The sequence below is a fragment of the Embiotoca jacksoni genome, unplaced genomic scaffold, assembly GCF_022577435.1.
Source record: "Embiotoca jacksoni isolate LCO1_2020_lvr unplaced genomic scaffold, fEmbJac1.0.p SCAF_26, whole genome shotgun sequence".
In the NCBI taxonomy this organism is placed as follows: Eukaryota; Metazoa; Chordata; class Actinopteri; family Embiotocidae; genus Embiotoca; species Embiotoca jacksoni.
In genome coordinates, this window is record NW_027185377.1 from 5,051,638 (window position 1) to 5,075,942 (window position 24,305).

Consider the following 24,305-nt stretch of genomic DNA (forward strand, 5'->3'; position numbering starts at 1 on the left):
AAATCCATCACATAACAATAACACTGTTGACTGTGTGTCTTGGTTTGTTTGTATATAATATATATTGATATATACTGTACTGTATATACTGTGCATTTTATATTTTATATTTTTTACTGCTATTTACTGTTATTTTATTGCTTTTCTATTATTCTATTCTATTCTATTATTTTATTCTATTATTTATATTATTATCTTATTGCTTCTGTATGCTGCTGTAGCGAAAATATTTCCCCTCGGGGATTAATAAAGTAACTACCTAACCTAACCTAACCTAACCTAACCTAACCTAACCTAGTAACCTACTTGGTCTCACAAAGAGCTTCTTTTTTTAACATTTTATGTTGCAGGTCAAATTGATTAAATATTTCAAAGTTTTAAAAGTCAGGACAAATTATTTTAATCATTTTTGGAGCATGACACCTTTTCTGCTTGGCTTATTTAGCATAATAAATACATAAATGGAAAATGGCAACTTTCATATATATAAGAAAATTGCAGTTAAAATCCCTTCCCCACAAGCGTTGTTTTAGTGTTTTATGATTATGATTTTTATGGCAAACACTACTTTTTAAAATAAATACTGCTATGATGATTTATTAAAAAATTATGCAAAAATACATAGTTGGTGATAATTGTTATGCTTTTAGTGAATTGCCAAACAAATCAAAGATCAGAAGTGTGAGTTATTGGTTCGATGAATAATTCAGAGACAGCAGTTTATCAATTATGAGAAATCAAGCCAGCTTGCTGAATTTATATGCAATAATTGTGGTCACCAAAAAGCCATCAAGAGATGTATGGGCGTTGGCGTTGGAGCAACTAATGTACTCGAAGCATTTTTATAGTCAAACTAAAGTGCTCCACTTAGGCAATAACATTAAAATCCACAACTCACAGCACTTAGTGTTAAACAGTGTTCAGTTGCAGCATTTTAAAGTGTAATTTTACCAGATTTTTGCTGCTACATTCTCCTAAAACAGCTCTCTAATAAACTGTAACGTTCACGAATGTAGTGTTGGTTTCATCAGATAAGATTTCATGAGGAAAATCAGAATTGATGAACACAGAAACATTCATCACATTACACTGAAAAAGAAAGAGCTACTACGTGATACACGTTTGCTTCTCACATGCCTTAATTTCTATGCTTTATTCTTGATTCATTGAACATTACAATTGTGCATATCAAAGATGCTAATTGGTATATTTTTGTAACACAATCAGATTGAGGTCATAGGCTAACGCATGCAGCAGATTACAAGACATGCAGTCAACAGCACTGAAGGACAACACCCATCTACACAGTTCTGATGCCACAACTCTTAAATAGGTAAATAGTAAGAAATTAAACTTGGTCACATATCACGGAACTAACACAACACACCTTAAATTACAAAAGAAATATACCAATAATGACAAATTAAGAGAGTGCCATCAGCGAGGTCAGCATATTCACATTTTTCCCTCTCCTTCTGAACTTAATAAATATCTAATAACTATTACTGATGTATAATACGAACTATGAAACACACATTTCTCAGTGTACGCCGACATAAATACCCACATTTTCTCTTAAAAATTGTTTAGACATGAAGAACAGAGCTGTCACATGACCAGCAGTAATGAAAACAAAATGACTCTGACCACCCCACCCATACACACATCACATTACAGCCATCTGCACATCGATGAAGGACACTAATATGGAGAAAAGCTCACTTTTACAGTAGTTGTTGTGTATATCTGTATGTTTCGATATTGAACTGGCAATTTAAAGAAATCTGATATTAAACTGTTTTTTTTATGCAAATTTCAGATGCTGCAATTGCTTTCTGTTTTCATAGTTCAAAGCGACAAAGTCACATATCTTGCCAGTGATAATAAGGCGAGAGGTCTCGGTCTTTTATACCGTTATGTTGCACTTTCACTTTGGAGGCATGCGTCCACGTGAAAAACATATATATTAAAAACAGACCAGCAGCTGTGATATAAAATACGAGGTAAACTTTGTTGATTGTTTTGGTCTTTCTGGTCCAGTAGTCTGACTTCACTTCTTCTTGTCTGCTGTTGAGGAGCACGGTCATGGTTTTCACCACCTCCTTCAGCTCATCTGAGAGCTTTGCAAAGAAAAGCTGCTCCTCCGTCAGTTGGGTGCTGCTGCCCTGAGAAAGTGATTTCAGAGACTGTTATTAATTAGTGCGATTATGAACCAAACATAACAGCCAGCTGATGAATCTGACACTCAGATTTTGTGTGTAGTATACTGACAGTGATGAGTTGTAATTCCGTTAAGTTGCTTTTGAGTTAGCCAACGTACTATTGGGGTGACACATTTCAACATCTTGACCAAAGCTACGTCAATGGCTACATAGTAAGATCACACTGTGAAAATATGTTGTTGTTGTTGTTGTTGTTTAAAATTTTAGTCAGACTAACCCTTTATTAGGCTAAAGTAAACTCAAAATTTAAAGTGCAGTGTAATGCCAACCTTCAGCAGCTGAGCTGGCGTTTCATCTGAAGACACATCACAGATGGACGCACATTGAGTCCATTTCTTCTCCTCTGGAGGGACATATTCAAGCACATTAAATTATATATATATATATATTATCAATGTTCTTGTTTCAGAACATTCAGAACACCAAGCGTAAACCAACTAAAGGTGGACACCATAGAAACAACTAAATGGTATTGGCTTATTTTGCCTTGAAACCACAACGACAGACACTTTGTTTGTCTCTGTCAGATGTGACATTCACCCGTAAGCATGATCTGCCCTCCTTCACGCCAGGTCGAGTCAAGAATTCCTATATATGTACATAAACTGACTGATTACAATCTAGCAGTTGCTGTGATATCAACTTTATACTCAAAGTTATAATAAAACTCACATTCAGCTGGTGCAAAAGGCTGCAGATATATATTTTTTTTATCGTTGGAGATTCCAACATAAACATATAGAGTATAAAAATCTCCTCTTCTCTAAATCTCACCTCCTTCACAGATGTGGAAACTGGCTTTGACCCGCTTGTCCCTGCTGTCCTCTCTCAGGCTTCTGTCTCCGTCTGTCTCATTTTCTTGTGATGCAGAGTCTTTATTTATCAGATACATCACCACAATAGTTTCCAAGAGGCTGAGCAGCATCAGTGTAAAAATCCCGATGCAGTAGACGGCTGAGGGGGGCAGATCAACAGGAGGTTAACGATGCTGACCATGATGTCCTCTTAAACTGTCAACTTTGGTGTCAGTCAGCTGTACACTACTCTGTGTAAAAGGGCCTTTTGTCATCTTTACCTATAAGTGGGACCCTGTCTGACGAGCTGGGCAGAATGTCTTTGAGAATAAGCTGCATCACTGTGACGGCGAGCGACACTGCGACCTTAAAGCTGAGTTTCTCGCCCCCGCTGTCAGAAATCAGGAAGGAGGCCAAGTCCAGACACAAGAAGAAGAAGATAGGCAGCAGGAAGTTGATGATGTAGAGGACAGGCCTCCTGTTCATGCTGATCTGTAAAATATTGCTTCAGTTGGTTGATCCTCTTACTTCTGTTTGAAAGATGTTGAAGTATTAGATGGTCAGACCCTGCAACTCTCAATCTACAGTAACTGCGCTTATCTACACTAATCTGCTTATAAGAAACTGTTCTGGAGTTAAGAAGGAAAAGTCCATTTTCTTTCAAGTAGAAAAGTGTTTGATTGCCTACCATTTACCCGTACCTCTGTTGATTTTCATATTTTAGATCACTTTAAGCAAGAAAGGAAAGAATCACAGAGGGACTGAAAAAAAACTGGAAAAGAGGAAAGGTTGAAACGATAATAAACAGAAGAACCAAAAAATTATCGAAGACATAAGGACAAAGAACATAGTATACCCAATATTCGGCTTGTCATTTCTTGTCAGTTCTGAATATGATATTTCATTTCTGCCAACAGATCCCCCTAAATCCTACACACTGGTCCTTAAATGTTACGATCGCAGCCAACCGTGCCTGCTGGGGGTCAGAGCAGGTACAGGTTTGAAACGGGGGTCAGTGCAGCACAGATTTTCTGTCAAGTGTTTAGTTACTCTTTAATTCAATAAAATACTAGAAAAAAAACCTGTAATTTACAGTTACTAATAACTTACAGTATAAACGATTATGTCTCGTTCAAAGCCAAGTTCGGAAGTAAAGTTAGTGATCGTCATGTTGATGAACAACCACTCGGACTGGGTCCGCATCACCTCACGCGACCACTCAGTGGCGTCTGTAGACTTCAAGTGATGTACGAGCTTTATTTCGTTGGCTGAAATCAGGAAGAAAAATGAAACCATGAGAATTCAAAGCAGGAATTTACGCCATGTGGTGAAGCTGTACTGAACCGTAAAGAGTGATTTCAGAACATGCACACTCACTCACAAACAAACATAACCACACAGGAACACAACAGGTCCTCACCAGAGTGGACAACGGATTTGAAGGAGAGGTTGCAGCTCTGGGTGTCAAAGGGGAACGCGTAAATGTGCATCCTGCAGGTGCTCACCAACACCTGGTCGTTCTGAACTTGGACTCCTCCATCGAAGGAGATGGTGAGATAAGGACTCGGAGGCGCTTTGTCCTCTTCTGTCCTGGATGACGTATAAACCAACACGCATGTCAATATTACAGCTCTATTAGACTGAGTACACCAACACTGGCAGCAACATAACGAGCCATCAAATAACAAATGTCACAGTTTTTTCTGTTTGCCTTTTATGTCTCTTCAGACTTGACACTACCGCCTCATGTGTTCTTCCTCGCCCCTCTGCTCATCTAATTCCTCTCTCCTCATCAGCCCCGCAGTATTTATACTCCCAGTTTGCCGTCTCTAAATTGCCAGAAAGTCTTTGCTTTCCAGCTCCCCTTTGGCTCCATGTAGCTTCGGGATTTTGTTTAGGACAACACCTGGGTTTTTGATTTTTCCTGTTCCTTCTTAAAGTGTTTAGTGTGATTTTTGTAACCTTGAACCATCGTTTTGCGAGTAAAGCTAGTTTTTGCTCTTACGCCTGGTGTCAAGTTCATCAATTACACACTTACAAAAAAAAATACAAAACAAGACATCACAAGAGGAATAAAGCAATAACTCAAGTCTACGCATCACATAAGAAGTTCAATTCATAAAAAATAAGGGTCAGAACAAAATTTATAAATTGAAACCCCTAGTTCTGCAAGACTCCAGTCAATGACTGGATTTAAAAAAAAAAAAAAAAAAAAAAAAATTTAAGTTCAGGAAATAAAATAATAGAAAGGCTCATTTTAAGTCTTAACTTGTGTCTTGGTATTTATGGTGTGTCTCAGTGCATGAGTGCACAATTACACTTACATCTCTGCAATAGTGAGATCTGGCTTCCACAGAACTTGAGTAGGTAGAGAAACCTTATCAATACCACAGAAATCATCAGGATTCCAGTTAATGTAATCATTCTGCCAGTTCTACGGAAGAAAACAGGGGAGGAATCAGGAATATAATCCAAAAAATAAGAAAAAGGAAACAAAGAAAGAAATTAGGAGTAAGACAAATTCAAGAGAAAACTCACCAAGTATATCCAAACATACGGAACAAACTTCTGCTCAATCTCTTTCTACAAACAAGCAAAGAGAAACGTGTGAAAATCTGTTTGGGCCACAGAACATGGCAGCACCATGAAATCATGCCTGTCACAGCTAAATAAACCTTAACAGGTTTCGAACATCACGCTGTGAGAGGCAGCGATGCCTGCTGAAAATCCAAACAACTTCAAATGTGTAGTTTAAGATAAAGTAGATTATTGATTAAATAAAACCCACATTGTCTGCTCGGCTTTATGGATAGTTCAGAGAGTGGCATCAAGCTCCTCCAACTTCCTGCCAGAAAGGCTGTTTTCTAAAAGAAACATTCCTGAAATGCATCGTGTCGTGTTTGTGCCATAGAATATTAAAGTGCTTTTTCCTTGTCTGTTCTTCTGTTTGCCAGTTTGCATTTTTTATTCTTGATTGCGGATTCCCAAAGTGTATTTTGGTGAATTCATTACAGTATTAATCCAAGCACACAGATTTCCACCACAGCATTTTCTTTTCCCTCTATGAGCTTCTTAGATTTGGATAAAGAGCGAAAACTGTTCAGCAAAATTAAAAAATGCCAGGAAATCTATTTCAATCTATGTGGCAGATATCCACTCAAATTTACCAATTTTAATTGAAATCATTTGTCAGGTTTTTGATATCTGAATAATACGTAAACCAAAAGTTAATTTACCACATCTAGAATGGCATATAGCAAAACTTCCAGCGTTACGGTTGTGGGCTTTCTGTAGTTTTGGACAGGACGGGTCATGGAGAACAGCTCGTTGTTTTTGGTCAAGTTCAGGTATTTTAAAACATCCTGATAGCTGCAGATTGTCTCTGAGGACTCCCCGTCGACTGCTGAAAACAGGAAGACACATTCACTATGAGAAAGATGAACAATCATTAAACAGAAAGAAATGCAGAAACATGCTGATTTTCTTCAGCTTCAGGGATTAACTGCGTGTTAGCTTTGCACTGCTTTTGAATTTATCACATTAAGTTAAGGATTTTTTTTTATAAGTCTCTTATCGTCTACACAAATGTCTGTAATAACTTTTGGAGCTTGTGGGTGCAGATGCTTGCAGGCATTTGAAGTCATCTGCTCAACCACTACAGTATGTGTTTATAGTTTAAACTCTATTTGAGATCCACCTCCTACTTTATATAGGAGATGGATCTCAAAAAGAGTCAAAACCAGCAGCCAGCAGCTGAATAGTCTTATTCATTCGCAGCAATCAGTTCCTGAACTTTTGTACTCACACGTCCCTCTTTAATGAAATGATAAGCTGTAAAATGTTTCAATCATATTACCAGACGGCTCCATCTCTTTTTGTGGGTTGGGTTTATATTATTGATGAGCCACGCTAGTTTTTCAGTGAGATAATTTCCTCGGCAGCTGTTCACACTGTGGATTATCCAGAGCAACGGGGACACTGAGAGTACAAGCAGAAAACCTTACCTGTGAGGAGGAGCAGAAAGAAGAAGTCAGCCAGCATCATGAGAGCAAACCTGAGAGAGAAACCAGTCTGTGAGGGGTGCATGCAGCAAATGTGCATCGCTGTCCAGAAATACTACATTGCAGCAAAATCACCAGTTCCTCACACAGGAAGTAGGCTGGGCAAACCGAGGGAGCAAACCCATTATTCTTTTTTTTTTTTCTTTTTAACTCATCAAGCGGTTGAAACGTCAAATGGAGGAAAGATGTGAAACCACTGATGTCTGCCGCAGAGTGGGCAGATACACACATCAGATATAGTGTAGGTGATTTAAAAGGCGGCATCAACGAAAAGAGGATGCATATGGACTCCAAGTCATACATTTTTTACATGATTCTTCTTTTTCTTACACAGTTGATTTGTTGATGTACAGTATTTCCCCTATGCACACACCCTATTTGACTATTTGATACAACAAAGCTGAAAACACAGAAATTATTGAATAACATACGGAATCAGAAAATCAGTAATATAGATTATACAGTAAAAATGTAAAGGTTTTTCCACTCTTTGGATTGGATTATTGGATTATTATTGTGGAGTGTGTTGACACAACAGTCCCTGTATGAAAATATCTGCCTTCATATGTTTTGTCCATTTATTCAGATCATTTTGTTTGTGTGTGTTTCCCCCACCCACTGGTGGTACACACACACACACACACACACACACACACACACACACACACACACACACACACACACAGAGAGTACAATAAAAAGGAGAGACAAAGAATAAAAGTTTGTTTTACATAGTTTATTGTATACAGTTGGATTTTAACACCAGATGACAGGACTTTTTTCATGTGAATACATTAGTATGTAGAATAACCCTGAAAAATCACCTAACAGACACACAGCAGGCATTAAATCTACAGTGCACAAATTTTACATACACATCCTTTACATTCAAGCACTTGCCAAATAAGTGATGATTAAGTCTATCATCGCCAGGTAAATCTCTCTACTTTATACAGAGTATTTAAAACTGGTTCCCATGCGAGCCGATTGAATACATAATGCTCTATGGGCAGAGCATGTGCTGAGCCGGCGAACAAACGGTTGAGACTGCAACTGCAACAAGAGCGGCGGCGTTGGCTGAGTAGGCGGAGCCAATGATGAAAGCATGTATCATAGTATATTTTTGTTATTACTCAAACAGACATGTTAAACTATATTGCCTTATGTTTCCAAACAGTTACCTTTCCATTAAAATACACATTTAAATCTATTTTGGGTATGTATTTGAAAGATAATTGAACATTAGTGTTGCCTATATTGCTTATTAAATACATAGATATCACTACAACTCATGCTATCACACTGTCATTGGCTAATAATGAGTATACGGTATGTGTTAGATGTGTAGAAGTGTGTGAAATATACAATAACACTGCTGAAGGACTACATGCTGTACATGTACACAAGTAATAAGACACGTCTTTAAGTTTTGATTGATCGTGCTGGCAAAATATTTTTACGTTACAGCTAAAGACTTCCGTGTTAATGCCAAATGCTGAAAAGAACACAGCTCAATCGTTGTGTAGTGAAAAGTGAACAAATGTAACATTCAACAAAGACATTTTCAACATTGGAAATGTGTCCATTATAACATTGAGGAAAAAAAGAAGACACAATTGAACAAATTAAATCCAATTTTAGCTCAGAATTGGTCACCACCACCAAATTTGACATTGGTTGTTGTTGTATGTGCAATGTTTGAGGTACACAACATAAAAGAGTAGTACAAATTCCTCCCTGATTATTGTGATAATTTCACTGCTGGGGTTCTGTGATAGACATCGTGAACAGCAGAAGAATCTGCTGTTAGTCATCAGAAATTTTAAAAAAATTCTTGATTTTGCCCCAGTGAGTCTGTGTAGTTCTGATGATGCATTATAGGTTCATCATCAATGTGGGGATCTTATTGCATTTACAACTATTCAATTTTTAACAAGTCAGTTTGAAGCCTCACAAGGCATTAATGGGACATTTTGATGTATTAGTTGTGGACCAATTGTACACTAATGTGAACAATGACTTAAACACACTATTTGTTGTCTTCGGGGAGGCTCCACAGTGAAACCATAACAACTAAAAACAGAGTGCCGGCTGTGACGTAACAAGTTGAGAAAATCTTGTTGATTTTTTGAGCCATTCTGGTCCAGTAACCACGCTTCTTCTCGGTCTTCCTGCTGCTGAGTTGACTCATTGTTTTCTCAATCTCCCCCAGCTCGTCCGAGACCTTTCCCAAGACCAGGGACACCTCGGTCAGTTGGCTGCAGCTGCCCTGCAGAAGAGGACAGACAGATTACGGACCATTTCACACTCGACAGACTTATACTAGTTTTCTCTATTTCACCTTTACAGTGGATATGACAGGAGTTTTGATTGTGATGTTCTAGAAATTCAAAATATAAATCTAATCCCGGTCAACAATTCTTATACTTGACTTTTGTTTTTTAGAATTTGGATGAACGACCCTTTAAACCAGCTCTAACCTCTTTGACCACAGATGATGTTTCATCAGTAGAGACATCAGACGCGCAGTGAGTGCATCTCTTCATCCCTGCAAGGACATATTAGACACACAGATGAATGCAACAAATTCAAAATATTATTAACCTGTGTGTTTAAGTTGTCAATGAGTGTTTATAATCAAACATATACTGTATACCATTTTATCAGAAAATTACAATACGATATTCAGCAATGGGAGATTGAGGTGAGATCCAGGTTTGTATAATCCATGATTAAGTTTACCTCTAATGCAGCTGTGGAAGTTGGCTCTGCCCTTTTTGTCCTCATGGTTCTCATTCAGGTCTCCGTCTTGGTCCGTCTCATCGTCTTGGGATGCAGAGTCTTTCTCCATCAGATACATCACCAAAATTGTCTCCATGAGGCTGAGCATCATCAGAGCAAAGATCCCAATGCAGTAGGTCGCTGAAGGGAGCATGCAGCATCGTTAACGTGGACAAGTATCTCCTCAATGGGTCAGTATTTACTGCTCTAGTTCATATGAAGACTCTGATCTTCTTTACCTATAAGAGGGACCTTGTCTGACGAGCTGGGCAAAATGTCATTGAGAATAAGCTGCATCACTGTGACGGCGAGCAACACAGTGACCTTGTAGCTGAGCTTCTCGCCCCCGCTGTCAGACATCAGGAAGGAGGCCAAGTCCAGACAGAAAAAGAAGAAGATAGGCAGCAGGAAGTTGACGATATAGAGGACAGACCTCCTCTTCATGGTGATCTGTATAATAATGCGTCAGTTGGTTGATCGTCTTACTTCTGTTTGACAAACCACTTAAATCGGCATTTAAGTAAATCAGCAATTCGGCAATTTTTGCCAAAGGAGAAAAGTATTAACATACAATATACTCAAATAAAGTAAACATGCTTTCTTAAGGGGTGGGGGATTGTCGTGCCAAACCATGCCGTAAACACAAGCAGTCAAGTGTTTGTCCTCTGGTCGGCACAGCAAGGTAAAGTTACTGATATGTTGGATGCCAGGCTTGGTTTGGCACACAGTGGAACCTGCAAAATGGCAGTTTCAACTTCTGTGTATGCATCCCGAAATACTTACAGTGTAAATCATCTTAGAGTGGTTAAACAGATCGGAAACAGGTTTGTTGTTGACGGTTATATCGATGAAAATCCACTCGTACTGCGTAATAATTGCCTTGCGAGACAGCTCTCTGATCACTGTATTATTTTCATAGACTTCAATTTTGATACTTTCATCTGAGGTGGAAAAGAAAAAAGAAACGTGAGGTTTCTTAGCAGATCATCATGGGAGGAATGCACAGGGCGGTATCTAATGAACTGTTCAAATGAAAGCACTTGTGAACAGGACTCACTAGAGTACAAGAGAGACTTGAATGACATGTTGCATCTCTGAATGTCGAAGGGGAATTTGTAAACGGCCATCTTGCAGGTGCTGCGCACCACCTGCTCCTGTGTGTATTGGACCAAACCGTGGTAGTATGCACCGAGAAAAGGACTCTGATAGAATTTGTCCTGCTCTAGCCTGTAGGAGAACAAATACACACATCAGGTCAAACTGAGCACACACAGTATAGCATCTATTATGCTCTAAAAGACAAACTCAAGTTATGGTACAATGAAGTCTTTATTTTCTTCAAATTTGTTACTTTAAATATATAAAACTATACCAACATGTGAAAATATCATGTCTGCTTGTTCCAACAATTTTGCAAATATTTTTTCACAAATTATAATTTACAGTATTTTGAGCTCTAAACAATTACTGTTTTTCACAGGAAAACTTTCGAGCAACTTCTCAATTAAATCAATTAAAATGTTTTTTGCATGATAAATAATTTGTTTTAGATTTTTTTTTTTACAAAACAATGTCTGACAATGTCTGTCCTCAAAATGTGCCATCACACATTCATGAATGATACACGAATACAATTCCTTCAGAAAGTGTTCAGACCACTTTATTGTTTTGTAGATTTAATTTAAAATGAAATAATTAGCAATTTGTCCCCCCCAATCATCCAGCGAGGCTACTTCTGTTGCACGTGAACGGTCCTTAGCACCGTAACCGGCACAGAGCAGGAGGACGCTTTAACCCTACCGAGTAATTTATACCAATTTCCTCACTTGATCAATACAAGCTTCTGAGTTGCATGTTTTTGTTTGCCCTGGTCTGTGTGCTCTGCGATTTCTGCATGCAGCTGAAACTTGAGGCAATTTTTTTTGTTAAGTAAAAAGAAGTGGCAGAGAGTCAAATCCAGTAAGTATGGGTTGTGGGAAGTGACAATTGTGTCTTTCAGAGTGAAAATACTTTTATCTTTTCAAACCGTTGTGAGTGAGCGCTTTGTCATGTTGGAGAACCGCAGTGCCATCACGCCACAATTCAGGTGGTTTCCACTGAATGTCTTTCCTCAGACGCCTCAGAACATCACAGTAGAAATCGGTGTTGACAGTCTGACTCTGGGGGACAAATTCACAGTGCACAACTCTGTGAATGTCAACAAAAACCCTTCTGACCTGATGCTTCTTTTTCATTTTTGGACAGTGACGTTCTGCCCCTTGTGTCGCACAAATGTCACTCAAACACCTTGCCCGGCTCATTGCTGTTGACTTTCTGAAGCACTCTCAAGCAAAACATGCAAAACTCGGGTACTAATTTTGCTCAAGTAACGAAACTTGGAGTACTTACTCACATAGGTTAGAGCTTATCTGTGCTCAATGCACATCACGGAGGTACACATCACTCAGGCACAACAGGTGCAATCTCAGGACGTCTTGATCCACCCTTGTATGTCAGACTTATAACATAACGCTCTATTTTACTGCTTTAACTGTATGCAAATCTGTAAGTGAGAGTGTGTGAACACATTTAAAACTTACATCTCTTCAATACCTATATCCGGCTTCCACAAAGACTGAGTAGGAATGTATACATGGTCGATTCCACAAAAATCGTCCAATTCCCAGGATATGAAGTCGTTGTCCCAATTCTGTGCAAGAAAAATTGGGGTGCAGGTACCAAACAGGAGGTGTAAAAGAGAGGAGAAAAAAGAGAAAGAAAGGTTGAGAAGATCAAATTTAATGGAAATAATCTGTTTCTCCATTTCAGAGCAAGTAAGTCTTTCTCAGAGAGCAAACTCACCGTTTCAATCCGAACACGAGAAATGAAAGTCTGGTCAGTCTCTCTCTATGAACGTAAAAACATAATAGGTGTGAAAATCTTTCCAGCAGCCCAATTCACAATACACACAGCAAAAGTGTCATAAAACATAACACTACAAGAATTGTAATATAAAATCCAAGTTAACTAACATGAGATTTCATATCGTACAATACTACAAACAACACATGCATGTCAATGCATTCGTTGTATTATTAAATACTTTATTTTCCCAAATGTCATTCTCAGTTGACAAATTATATCATATTCTTAAATCAAGTTTTGTGCAAATAAATTGCACGAAGCTTAAATTTGGTATAATTTCATTTAGGTAAACAATTATATGCCGAATGACATTGCAAATGATGGTTATCATTCATTGATCACAGCCTCAACAAAGAAACTACTTTCTGAAAAGAACATGGCTCTCCTCTCTTCTTTCACTACTCACTTCTTCTTTCCTCTGACAGACTTGTATCAGGTAATCTTGGTGATTGGCAATCATTCAAAATGACAAAGAACACGCTTGTGACTTTTGACTTGTGACTGTTACACTAAGATCTGAATTTCGGGAGCAGGACCACACTTCAAACACTCCCCTTCCGGTCATGCGTCTATGAATATCCGCCCCTCCGGCACATCTGTCTGCTCTCGTTGTCCGTTCAGACCCACAGAACTCCATGCCGCCATCGGAATCGGCGCCATTATTAACCTTATCCTCAAAACATCCGTCGATGTCCTCTTCGCCTCAGCAGATGGTCTTCACACCGTTCAGCAAACCCACAAACTCCGCTTTCACCAAGGTCCCTCCAATTGCCATCGGGAGAGTTGCAGCAAAAAAACAAAAACCTCCACCGTCCTACATCTGAGATTCCACTCGAGGAGGATCATCTTATCTGTAAAGTCACTGGCACAAAAGCGGGTGCCCTCTTTCACCTGCTTAAGCACTCCCCCGTGACCAGATTGCTTGCCCAGATGCTTGCCGTGCGCTCAGGAACTGACGTTCTTGCTGCTTTCTTCCGTGTTCTGTGAAATGCTGAGTTCACTCTTCGTCAACCAATTTGTTCTAAGTTGTCACCTCTGGTTATCCGACCTTTACCTCGTTTACAAGGACTGCTGGCTCCACTCTAAAAAGCAGACATACCTAATCAGCAACGTGGTTTCCATATTCAATTTCAATACATCCACATCTGAACCTCTGCCAGCCACAAACACATAAACCTGCAGTTACAAATCCTGTCACGCTTTCTTCGCCATGAAATCCGGCAACGTCTCCATTTGTGCCTGCTTACACCCCCACTTTCATCATGTTGGATTTTCCCCCGACTTCCTTCACTGGCCACTCCTTTCGGCCGTGTCTTCCCCAAACAGAGGAGTCCTAGATCACCTTATCATGGTTATGGTCTGATGGGCTTCCAAGCTGCTCCACAGCCGTCACAACTTCCAAGACCTGTGCATGGCTTAGTCATCACTGCTTTCTGAGGAAGGCTTTTTGGGGATGTGGAGGTCCGTGAGCCGCAGTGGATTCTCCATTAAGCCTTCCCCAAACACAGTTTCTTTACCCAGCTCCATCGTATTCCACCATATCATAATCAATAAATTCTGTTAATACTTAATTGAGGCAGTGGTCCTTGCTCGTGAATGTCAAATTCAATTTTGATTTCAAGATAGTAGTGTTTACAAGTGTATAGATAAAACTTTTTTTTATAAATCTGCAAAACCTAAAAATACCAATAAATGTCAAAATGATCGACACCTACATTTGAAAGTTGCTTCATGACCAAAAAAAAACCAATTTGGGCAATACTATGGGAAAATATTCCTTACTTTTACAAAGAAAAAACGAGCATAAAACAGGTCGAACAGCTTACCACATCTAGGATTGCGTGGACCCCCATGAAGAGGTTCACTGTTGTAGTCTGGTGGTGGTCTTTTGTAGGCCGAGCCATGGTGTAGAGATCTTTATTTCCGGTCAGGTTCAGGTAGTTTATTACATCGTGCAACATACACTTTTTGCCTTCCTTAAGGTCACGTTCTGCAAAGATTTCAAGAGAAATTCTGTATCAGAGTTCATTTATAAAACAGGAAAGAAAAAAAAAATAGTCCATCATCTGATATCTGGCAAACATGTCCATTTGTCCACACATACATTTCATGTCCCATTCTTGTGAATTTTTATTTTTATTTTGTAAAACTGCAAGCTCCCGCAAATATTGCGGAGATTGGTTGAACATACGTTAAATGTTGCGATTGAAATATCGCTATTTCCTGAACCTTACAACATTATAGAAAATAACCCAACAGTTCAACACTGATCTGAAGGACTGAATTTAGCTAATAACTCCATAATGACTTCTGGAAAAGAAATGATTGACTTTGAGTTGAATGGCAGTCTATTGAGCCAAAGGTGTTTGGAAATAGCCTCTCAATGGTATTGCACTTGAAAGCACTTCTGCATTGGCGTCACTTTTCAGACCCGCAGGCCACGGTTATTTTTAGACGGAGTAAATGTAATATAACTTACTCGACAAACATAAATAAAAATGTTTTCGTTAATGTAATTTTTATACCTAAAAGTAACTCAAATAGTCTATTCTTTTGTTTAACTGTGACAATGCTTTGGTCCGATACAGGAATACGCATTCAGACAAACAGTTTCATTGAAGCTTTGGAAAGTTTTTATCTGTTTCAATCCGCTTTCGTTCGTCATTTGACAGATAAAAAAGTAGAAAGGGTTTAATACATCATGAGCGTATATTTCATTTCCTCCAAATTCTCAGCAAAATTTTGACATAGCTTGATTAGTGACCAAAGAAATATCTTTACTACTCATTAAAACAAATCTTATATACTGTATATTATTACATGTATCACTTCTGTTAACTTGTTTTATTGTTGTTGTGTTTATTTTGTACCAGAGATTTTCTCAGAGCTCTGAGTCGTTGCCTGTTGATCATCGTCACGATAATCAACAGACTCTGGTTCCACAGTGGTATTTCCACCTGTCAGAAAAAAGTACACAGGTCTTAATTTATATCTGTTCCATGCATACATACCTCTTGCCTCATATGTTGTATCATGATTTAATACCATTTTTTAAACACAGAGTCAACCAAATAAGCATAGCTCTGATATTATCTGTACTATGGGCTGCACCATTGGCATTTAAAAAACAAGTTACAGTAAAACATTGCTCATGAGTACATCTGTCATTTCCTTCAAGACTTTTCTCAACTTTGCTTTTGTCCAGGACTACAATCCACAACAAAAACTATTCACTTCTTGACACATGCACTCGACTTGTTTGTTTGTTATCGACCTGGAATTTCCTCAGAGCTCTGATTTAACTTCTTTTGATCATCATCAAGAGGTAACAATTCTCGTTAAATATTATGTCCATAGATATACAATTCCTGCTTTACATATTGTGTCATGATTAAGCGAGTGATTTATTTATCTTTTGAGTTCATTATTTATATTTTAGAAATATAATCAACTTAAGAAGGGTAGTTGTGATATTATGATTTTGTATGTTGGTTTGATTTTTTTAATCATAAAAAAAAAAATCCTCATGGGTACATCCATAATTTACTCCAATTTTTTATCAAGTTTTTGACATAGAAACACAAATAAACAAACCATCTTTGGCAGAGGAAATTATCGTTTTCATTTTCAAAAATGTCCACATACTGCATATGTATGTTTCAACAGAGATTTGACTGACAAAAGTCCTTTCTTGTCCTTATCTACATTTCTGTTTTTGGTACAACTGTGACCATTGTGAAATTGAAGTTTGTCAAAAACACACATTTCACACGCGAACCGTGTGGCAGTGTGAAGCATCTGCCATTACATTTAAAAACTTTACTGGTAAAAATAAATAAACTGAATTCGCAGAGTACACCAGCATGCGTAACACAAAATGATCTCATCTTACCTGAGAGAAGGAGTAGAAAGAAAAAACCTGCAAACATGACAGCTGCGAGAGGTCAGTGAGCACCCAGATCCTCTCTGTGATGTCTGGAGATGTTTCCTGCTGCAATAATGTCACTGCCCTCTATTTGAAGGGGGGAAACCTTCCAGGAACTGCCAACACCCTTATAGCACTCAACTGGTTGTGGGCTGATCATCGTAGCTTTCCAACTAAAAGGATCTCAGAATGATGCTGAAAAACCAGTCCATTCATTTGTTACCTCAAGGCTGGACTATTACAAAACTTGCAAACAGCAGGCCTTCGGTAATTGCAATATATGCAATTCCATCCATTTATTTGACCAATGTGGGATTAATAAAGTCTAAAATCTAAATCTGGGCAGTCAACATTTCCACATCAGTTTTGCTAAAACCAGGATGTATGTGAGAAGGCTTTTAGTAAGTGCTTATCTTCATCTTTCCAAAAGAGCAAGATGTGAGAAACAAAACCGCTGTTAAATGCACAAGGAACCAACAGAGCTCCATCAGAACAAGCAGTTACTGAAACTTATTTGGAGGTAAAAACAAGCTGTTTAATCTCATCAATCATCAAATCTTTTCTGCTGATAATTTACAAGCTCTAAATGGACTGGGTCCACACTGGCACTTTACTGTTTGCAGGAAATAGCAAATGCAAACAGTTTTTTTTTTTAATTGTTGCACTGACGTTAACAACTTCATGCAGCCTACAGTGTAATATTTCAATAGGATATTGGAAATGAGTACTTTCCTTACACTTAATGTCCACATTTCAAAATTACATTGATTGAAAGTATTTTCGTTTGGCTACATCAAGGCATCTATAAAAAGCAGCAGGAAAAGGTCACAGGCTATCTGTCAAATTCAGTTTAATTTAAGGTTCATGCTTCTTTCTTTTTTTTTAGTTTATCTTAAAATAACCCTACACATCTATAAGAGTTTCATTAGAGTCCGAGTAAATTTTTTAAAGGCCCATGACATAAATCTGTACTACTAAAATATCCTACCTAGCTGCTTTCCTCAAAGCTGCAGAATTGTTTTCTTCCTGAGATTTTGAAGGCATTTGAAATCAGAAAAAAACTGCTCATTGTTACAAACTGGAACATATCATAAAGTTTACCTTATGCTTTAATGAGTAAAAATGTATTGATATACATGATAATTCTCTCTACCTACTAGAAGACTTTTGGATGATTGTGATGGAGAAGCGTGTTTACATAACAGTCCCTGTATGTAAATATCTGCCTTTGAATGTTCCTCCATTGATTCAAATCTAGTCCGTCAGACCATTTTCGTGAACATGATATCTCAGGATTGCCTAGAGGGAGTTTTTTTGCAAATGTGGCACACATGTTTACTTTCCCTCAACAATTAATTGATTTGATTTTGGTCGTCAAAGGTTTAAAGTCAAGGTCACAGTGACCTCATGCCTTTGTAATTCTTGAGAACACAATATCACAGGAACACCTTGAGGGAATTTCTTCAATTTCGGCACAAATGTTCACTTGGACTCAAGGATAAAATGATATGATTTCAGTGGTCAAAGGTCAAATTTATTTCTTCTTTGCAGCAACACATACAGTATATTGGAAGCATTATCTCATGTCAAAAAGCTTTATTGGCCTGACCTGTGACACATACAAGGGTTCATTCAAAGTCTTCACTACATGAGTTTGCACAGATATGGATGCAAACTACAGCTTAAGTAGTTTGCAGAGGCATAAAACCACAAGGCCACAATTCTATTCTTCCAAATTTTTCGTTGTGTATACGACTTTTCAAAGACTACTATATTGCATGCAATCACACTGCTGTCATTGGCTAATATTTGGTACATGTAAGTGTTAGATGTGGAGAAGTGTGTGAAACATACAACAACATGTATGAAGGACTACACACTGTATCTATACAAGAAACAACACACGTCTTTATCGGACTCCAGGCTATAACATGTCGGCTATTAGAACAATGTTTTTGGATGACAGACTCAATGAACAATCATTTAAACATGTTTTCTAACTTCACTGGTGTTTGTCTTCGGGGAGGCTCCACTTTGAAAGCATAACAATTAAAAACAGAGTGCCGGCTGTGACGTAACAAGTTGAGAAAATCTTGTTGATTTTTTGAGCCATTCTGGTCCAGTAACCACGCTTCTTCTCGGTCTTCCTGCTGCTGAGTTGACTCATTGTTTTCTCAATCTCCCCCAGCTCGTCCGAGACCTTTCCCAAGACCAGGGACACCTCGGTCAGTTGGCTGCAGCTGCCCTGCAGAAGAGGACAGACAGATTACGGACCATTTCACACTCGACAGACTTATACTAGTTTTCTCTATTTCACCTTTACAGTGGATATGACAGGAGTTTTGATTGTGATGTTCTAGAAATTCAAAATATAAACCTAATCCCGGTCAACAATTCTTATACTTGACTTTTGTTTTTTAGAATTTGGATGAACGACCCGTTAAACCAGCTCTAACCTCTTTGACAACAGATGATGTTTCATCAGTAGAGACATCAGACGCGCAGTGAGTGCATCTCTTCATCCCTGCAAGGACATATTAGACACACAGATGAATGCAACAAATTCAAAATATTATTAACCTGTGTGTTTATGTTGTCAATGAGTGTTTATAATCAAACATATACTGTATACCATTTTATCAGAAAATTACAATACGATATTCAGCAATGGGAGATTGAGGTGAGATCCAGGTTTGTATAATCCATGATTAAGTTTACCTCTAATGCAGCTGTGGAAGTTGGCTCTGCCCTTTTTGTCCTCATGGTTCTCATTCAGGTCTCCGTCTTGGTCCGTCTCATCGTCTTGGGATGCAGAGTCTTTCTCCATCAGATACATCACCAAAATTGTCTCCATGAGGCTGAGCATCATCAGAGCAAAGATCCCAATGCAGTAGGTCGCTGAAGGGAGCAAGCAGCATCGTTAACGTGGACAAGTATCTCCTCAATGGGTCAGTATTTACTGCTCTAGTTCATATGAAGACTCTGATCTTCTTTACCTATAAGTGGGACCTTGTCTGACGAGCTGGGCAAAATGTCATTGAGAATAAGCTGCATCACTGTGACGGCGAGCAACACAGTGACCTTGTAGCTGAGCTTCTCGCCCCCGCTGTCAGAGATCAGGAAGGAGGCCAAGTCCAGGCAGAAAAAGAAGAAGATAGGCAGCAGGAAGTTGACGATGTAGAGGACAGACCTCCTCTTCATGGTGATCTGTATAATAATGCGTCAGTTGGTTGATCGTCTTACTTCTGTTTGACAAACCACTTAAATCGGCATTTAAGTAAATCAGCAATTCGGCAATTTTTGCCAAAGGAGAAAAGTATTAACATACAATATACTCAATAAAGTACACATGCTTTCTTAAGGGGTGGGGGATTGTCGTGCCAAACCATGCCGTAAACACAAGCAGTCAAGTGTTTGTCCTCTGCTCGGCACAGCAAGGTAAAGTTACTGATATGTTGGATGCCAGGCTTGGTTTGGCACACAGTGGAACCTGCAAAATGGCAGTTTCAACTTCTGTGTATGCATCCCGAAATACTTACAGTGTAAATAATCTTAGAGTGGTTAAACTGATCGGAAACAGGTTTGTTGTTGACGGTTATATCGATGAAAATCCACTCGTACTGCGAAATAATTGCCTTGCGAGACAGCTCTCTGATCGCTGTATTATTTTCATAGACTTCAATTTTGATACTTTCATCTGAGGTGGAAAAGAAAAAAGAAATGTGAGGTTTCTTAGCAGATCATCATGGGAGGAATGCACAGGGCGGTATCTAATGACCTGTTCAAATGAAAGCACTTGTGAACAGGACTCACCAGAGTACAAGAGAGATTTGAATGACATGTTGCATCTCTGAATGTCGAAGGGGAATTTGTAAACGGCCATCTTGCAGGTGCTGCGCACCACCTGCTCCTGTGTGTATTGGACCAAACCGTGGTGGTATGCACCGAGAAAAGGGCTCTGATAGAATTTGTCCTGCTCTAGCCTGTAGGAGAACAAATACACACATCAGGTCAAACTGAGCTCACACAGTATAGCATCTATTATGCTCTAAAAGACAAACTCAAGTTATGGTACAATGAAGTCTTTATTTTCTTCAAATTTGTTACTTTAAATATATAAAACTATACCAACATGTGAAAATATCATGTCTGCTTGTTCCAACAATTTTGCAAATATTTTTTCACAAATTATAATTTACAGTATTTTGAGCTCTAAACAATTAGTTTTTCACAGGAAAACTTTCGAGTAATTTCTCAATTAAATCAATTAAAAATGTTTTTTGCATGATAAATAATTTCTGTTTTAGATTTTTTTTTACAAAAAAATGTCTGACAATGTCTGTGCTCAAAATGTGCCATCACACATTCACGAATGATGCACGAATACAATTCCTTCAGAAAGTGTTCAGACCGCTTTATTGTTTTGTAGATTTAATTTAAAATGAAATAATTAGCAATACCCCCCTCCCCCCCCCGCCCCGCCCCTCCTCCCCCCAATCATCCAGGGAGGCTACTTCTGTTGCACGTGAACGGTCCTTAGCACCGTAACGGGCACAGAGCAGGAGGACGCTTTAACCCTACCGAGTAATTTATACCAATTTCCTCACTTGATCAATACAAGCTTCTGAGTTGCATGTTTTTGTTTGCCCTGGTCTGTGTGCTCTGTGATTTCTGCATGCAGCTGAAACTTGAGGCAATTTTTTTGTTCAGTAAAAAGAAGTGGCAGAGAGTCAAATCCAGTAAGTATGGGTTGTGGGAAGTGACAATTGTGTCTTTCAGAGTGAAAATACTTTTATCTTTTCAAACCGTTGTGAGTGAGCGCTTTGTCATGTTGGAGAACCGCAGTGCCATCACGCCACAATTCAGGTGGTTTGCACTGAATGTCTTTCCTCAGACGCCTCAGAACATCACAGTAGAAATCGGTGTTGACAGTCTGACTCTGGGGGACAAATTCACAGTGCACAACTCTGTGAATGTCAACAAAAACCCTTCTGACCTGATGCTTCTTTTTCATTTTTGGACAGTGACGTTCTGCCCCTTGTGTCGCACAAATGTCACTCAAACACCTTGCCCGGCTAATTGCTGTTGACTTTCTGAAGCACTCTCAAGCAAAACGTGCAAAATTCGGGTGCTAATTTTGCTCAAGTAACGAAACTTGCAGTACTTACTCACATAGGTTAGAGCTTATCTGTGCTCAATGCACATCACAGAGGTACACATCACTCAGGCACAACAGGTGCAATCTCAGGACGTCTTGATCCACCCTTGTATGTCAGACTTATAACATAACGCTCTATTTTACTGCTTTAACTGTATATGCAAATCTGTAAGTGAGAGTGTGTGAACACATTTAAAACTTACATCTCTTCAATAACTATATCCGGCTTCCACAAAGACTGAGTAGGAATGTATACGGATTCGATTTCACAAAAATCTTTCAAATTCCAGGATATGAAGTGGTTGTGCCAAAACTGTGCAAGAAAAATTGGGGTGCAGGTACCAAACAGGAGGCGTAAAAGAGAGGAGAAAAAAGAGAAAGAAAGGTTGAGAAGATCACATTTAATGAAAATAATCTGTTTCTCCATTTCGGAGCAAGTAAGTCTTTCTCAGAGAGCAAACTCACCGTTTCAATCCGAACACGAGAAATGAAAGTCTGGTCAGTCTCTCTCTATGAACGCAGAAACATAATAGGTGTGAAAATCTTTCCAGCAGCCCAATTCACAATACACACAGCAAAAGTTGCAGCAAAAAAACAAAAACCTCCACCGTCCTACATCTGAGATTCCACTCGAGGAGGATCATCTATCTGTAAAGTCACTGGCACAAAAGCGGGTGCCCTCTTTCACCTGCTTAAGCACTCCCCCGTGACCAGATTGCTTGCCCAGATGCTTGCCGTGCGCTCAGGAACTGACGTTCTTGCTGCTTTCTTCCGTGTTCTGTGAAATGCTGAGTTCACTCTTCGTCAACCAATTTGTTCTAAGTTGTCACCTCTGGTTATCCGACCTTTACCTCATTTACAAGGACTGCTGGCTCCACTCCAAAAAGCAGACATACCTAATCAGCAACGTGGTTTCCATATTCAATTTCAATACATCCACATCTGAACCTCTGCCAGCCACAAACACATAAACCTGCAGTTACAAATCCTGTTACGCTTTCTTCACCATGAAATCCGGCAACGTCTCCATTTGTGCCTGCTTACACCCCCACTTTCATCATGTTGGATTTTCCCCCGACTTCCTTCACTGGCCACTCCTTCCAGCCATGTCTTCCCCAAACAGAGGAGTCCCAGATCACCTTATCATGGTTATGGTCTGATGGGCTTCCAAGCTGCTCCACAGCCGTCACAACTTCCAAGACCTGTGCATGGCTTAGTCATCACTGCTTTCTGAGGAAGGCTTTTTGGGGATGTGGAGGTCCGTGAGCCGCAGTGGATTCTCCATTAAGCCTTCCCCAAACACAGTTTCTTTACCCAGCTCCATCGTATTCCACCAAATCATAATCAATAAATTCTGTTAATACTTAATTGAGGCAGTGGTCCTTGCTCGTGAATGTCAAATTCAATTTTGATTTCAAGATAGTAGTGTTTGCAAGTGTATAGATAAAACTTTTCTTATAAATTCTGCAAAACCTAAAAATCTCAATAAATGTCAAAATGATCGACACCTACATTTGAAAGTTGCTTCATGACCAAAAGAAAATTTGGCGCAATAGTATGGGAAAATATTCATTACTTTTACAAAGAAAAAACGAGTATTAAACACCTTTAACAGCTTACCACATCTAGGATTGCGTGGACAATCAAGGAGAGGTACACTGTTGTACTCCGGCGGTGGTGTTTAGTAGGCCGAGCCATGGTGTAGAGATCTTTATTTTTGGTCAGGTTCAGGTAGTTTATTACATAGTTCAAACTACACTTTTTGCCTTCCTGAAGGTCACGTTCTGCAAAGATTTCAAGAGAAATTCTGTATCAGAGTTCATTTATAAAACAGGAAAGAAAAAAAAAATAGTCCATCATCTGATATCTGGCAAACATGTCCATTTGTCCACACATACATTTCATGTCCCATTCTTGTGAATTTTTATTTTTATTTTGTAAAACTGCAAGCTCCCGCAAATATTGCGGAGATTGGTTGAACATACGTTAAATGTTGCGATTGAAATATGGCTATTTCCTGAACCTTACAACATTATAGAAAATAACCCAACAGTTCAACACTGATCTGAAGGACTGAATTTAGCTAATAACTCCATAATGACTGCTGGAAAAGAAATGATTGACTTTGAGTTGAATGGCAGTCTATTGAGCCAAAGGTGTTTGGAAATAGCCTCTCAATGGTATTGCACTTGAAAGCACTTCTGCATTGGCTTCACTTTTCAGACCCGCAGGCCACGGTTATTTTTTATACGGAGTAAATGTAATATAACTTACTCGACAAACATAAATAAAAATGTTTTCGTAAATGTAATTTTTATGCCTAAAAGTAACTCAAATAGTCTATTCTTTTGTTTAACTGTGACAATGCATTGGTCCGATACAGGAATACGCATTCAGACAAACAGTTTCATTAAAGCTTTGGAAAGTTTTTACCTGTTTCAATCCACTTTTGTTCTTCAT

At 38.8% G+C, this 24,305-nt stretch overlaps 3 protein-coding genes across 3 annotated transcripts; all 3 read right to left on the reverse strand.

Annotated features, from left to right (window-relative positions):
• Positions 1-1,186: 1,186 nt before the first annotated feature.
• LOC138204880 (5-hydroxytryptamine receptor 3A-like) lies at positions 1,187-7,060 on the reverse strand. The gene is made up of 10 exons (XM_069160438.1): positions 7,021-7,060; positions 6,253-6,419; positions 5,555-5,599; positions 5,341-5,450; positions 4,437-4,606; positions 4,127-4,284; positions 3,298-3,508; positions 2,997-3,176; positions 2,500-2,565; positions 1,187-2,185 (listed from the first exon to the last, which is right to left on the reverse strand). Exons 1-10 carry the CDS (start codon positions 7,058-7,060, stop codon positions 1,863-1,865), a joined length of 1,470 nt encoding a protein of 489 aa, XP_069016539.1. The 3' UTR covers positions 1,187-1,862.
• Positions 7,061-7,831: 771 nt separating this feature from the next.
• On the reverse strand, positions 7,832-14,666 carry LOC138204881 (5-hydroxytryptamine receptor 3A-like). Its single transcript, XM_069160439.1, has 8 exons — positions 14,589-14,666; positions 12,438-12,547; positions 10,916-11,085; positions 10,642-10,799; positions 10,098-10,308; positions 9,820-9,999; positions 9,558-9,625; positions 7,832-9,346 (listed from the first exon to the last, which is right to left on the reverse strand). The coding sequence occupies exons 1-8, from the start codon at positions 14,664-14,666 to the stop codon at positions 9,107-9,109; spliced, it is 1,215 nt and encodes a 404-aa protein (XP_069016540.1). The 3' UTR covers positions 7,832-9,106.
• A 3,559-nt stretch (positions 14,667-18,225) lies between these two features.
• On the reverse strand, positions 18,226-23,543 carry LOC138204882 (5-hydroxytryptamine receptor 3A-like). The gene is made up of 9 exons (XM_069160440.1): positions 23,466-23,543; positions 22,311-22,355; positions 22,049-22,158; positions 20,501-20,670; positions 20,227-20,384; positions 19,684-19,894; positions 19,406-19,585; positions 19,144-19,211; positions 18,226-18,932 (listed from the first exon to the last, which is right to left on the reverse strand). Exons 1-9 carry the CDS (start codon positions 23,541-23,543, stop codon positions 18,690-18,692), a joined length of 1,263 nt encoding a protein of 420 aa, XP_069016541.1. The 3' UTR covers positions 18,226-18,689.
• Between the last annotated feature and the right edge of the window lie 762 nt (positions 23,544-24,305).

Bases quoted from the DNA above. Each gene is read 5' to 3' on its own strand.
- LOC138204881 (XM_069160439.1), bottom strand. From the start codon at position 14,666: ATGGCTCGGCCTACAAAAGACCACCACCAGACTACAACAGTGAACCTC. The intron at 11,086-12,437 runs GTAAGTTTTAAA...GTTCTCCTACAG, and splicing joins GATATAGGTATTGAAGAGAT to GCTAGAGCAGGACAAATTCT. The intron at 9,626-9,819 runs GTAAACTTAATC...ATGTCCTTGCAG, and splicing joins CTTCCACAGCTGCATTAGAG to GGATGAAGAGATGCACTCAC.
- LOC138204882 (XM_069160440.1), bottom strand. From the start codon at position 23,543: ATGGCTCGGCCTACTAAACACCACCGCCGGAGTACAACAGTGTACCTC. The intron at 22,159-22,310 runs GTGAGTTTGCTC...TTTCTTGCACAG, and splicing joins CTCGTGTTCGGATTGAAACG to TTTTGGCACAACCACTTCAT. The intron at 18,933-19,143 runs GTTAGAGCTGGT...CCTCTTCTGCAG, and splicing joins CATCATCTGTTGTCAAAGAG to GGCAGCTGCAGCCAACTGAC.
- LOC138204880 (XM_069160438.1), bottom strand. From the start codon at position 7,060: ATGATGCTGGCTGACTTCTTCTTTCTGCTCCTCCTCACAG. The intron at 4,285-4,436 runs GTGAGGACCTGT...TCCTGATTTCAG, and splicing joins CAAATCCGTTGTCCACTCTG to CCAACGAAATAAAGCTCGTA. The intron at 3,177-3,297 runs GTAAAGATGACA...TGCCCCCCTCAG, and splicing joins AGACAGGGTCCCACTTATAG to CCGTCTACTGCATCGGGATT.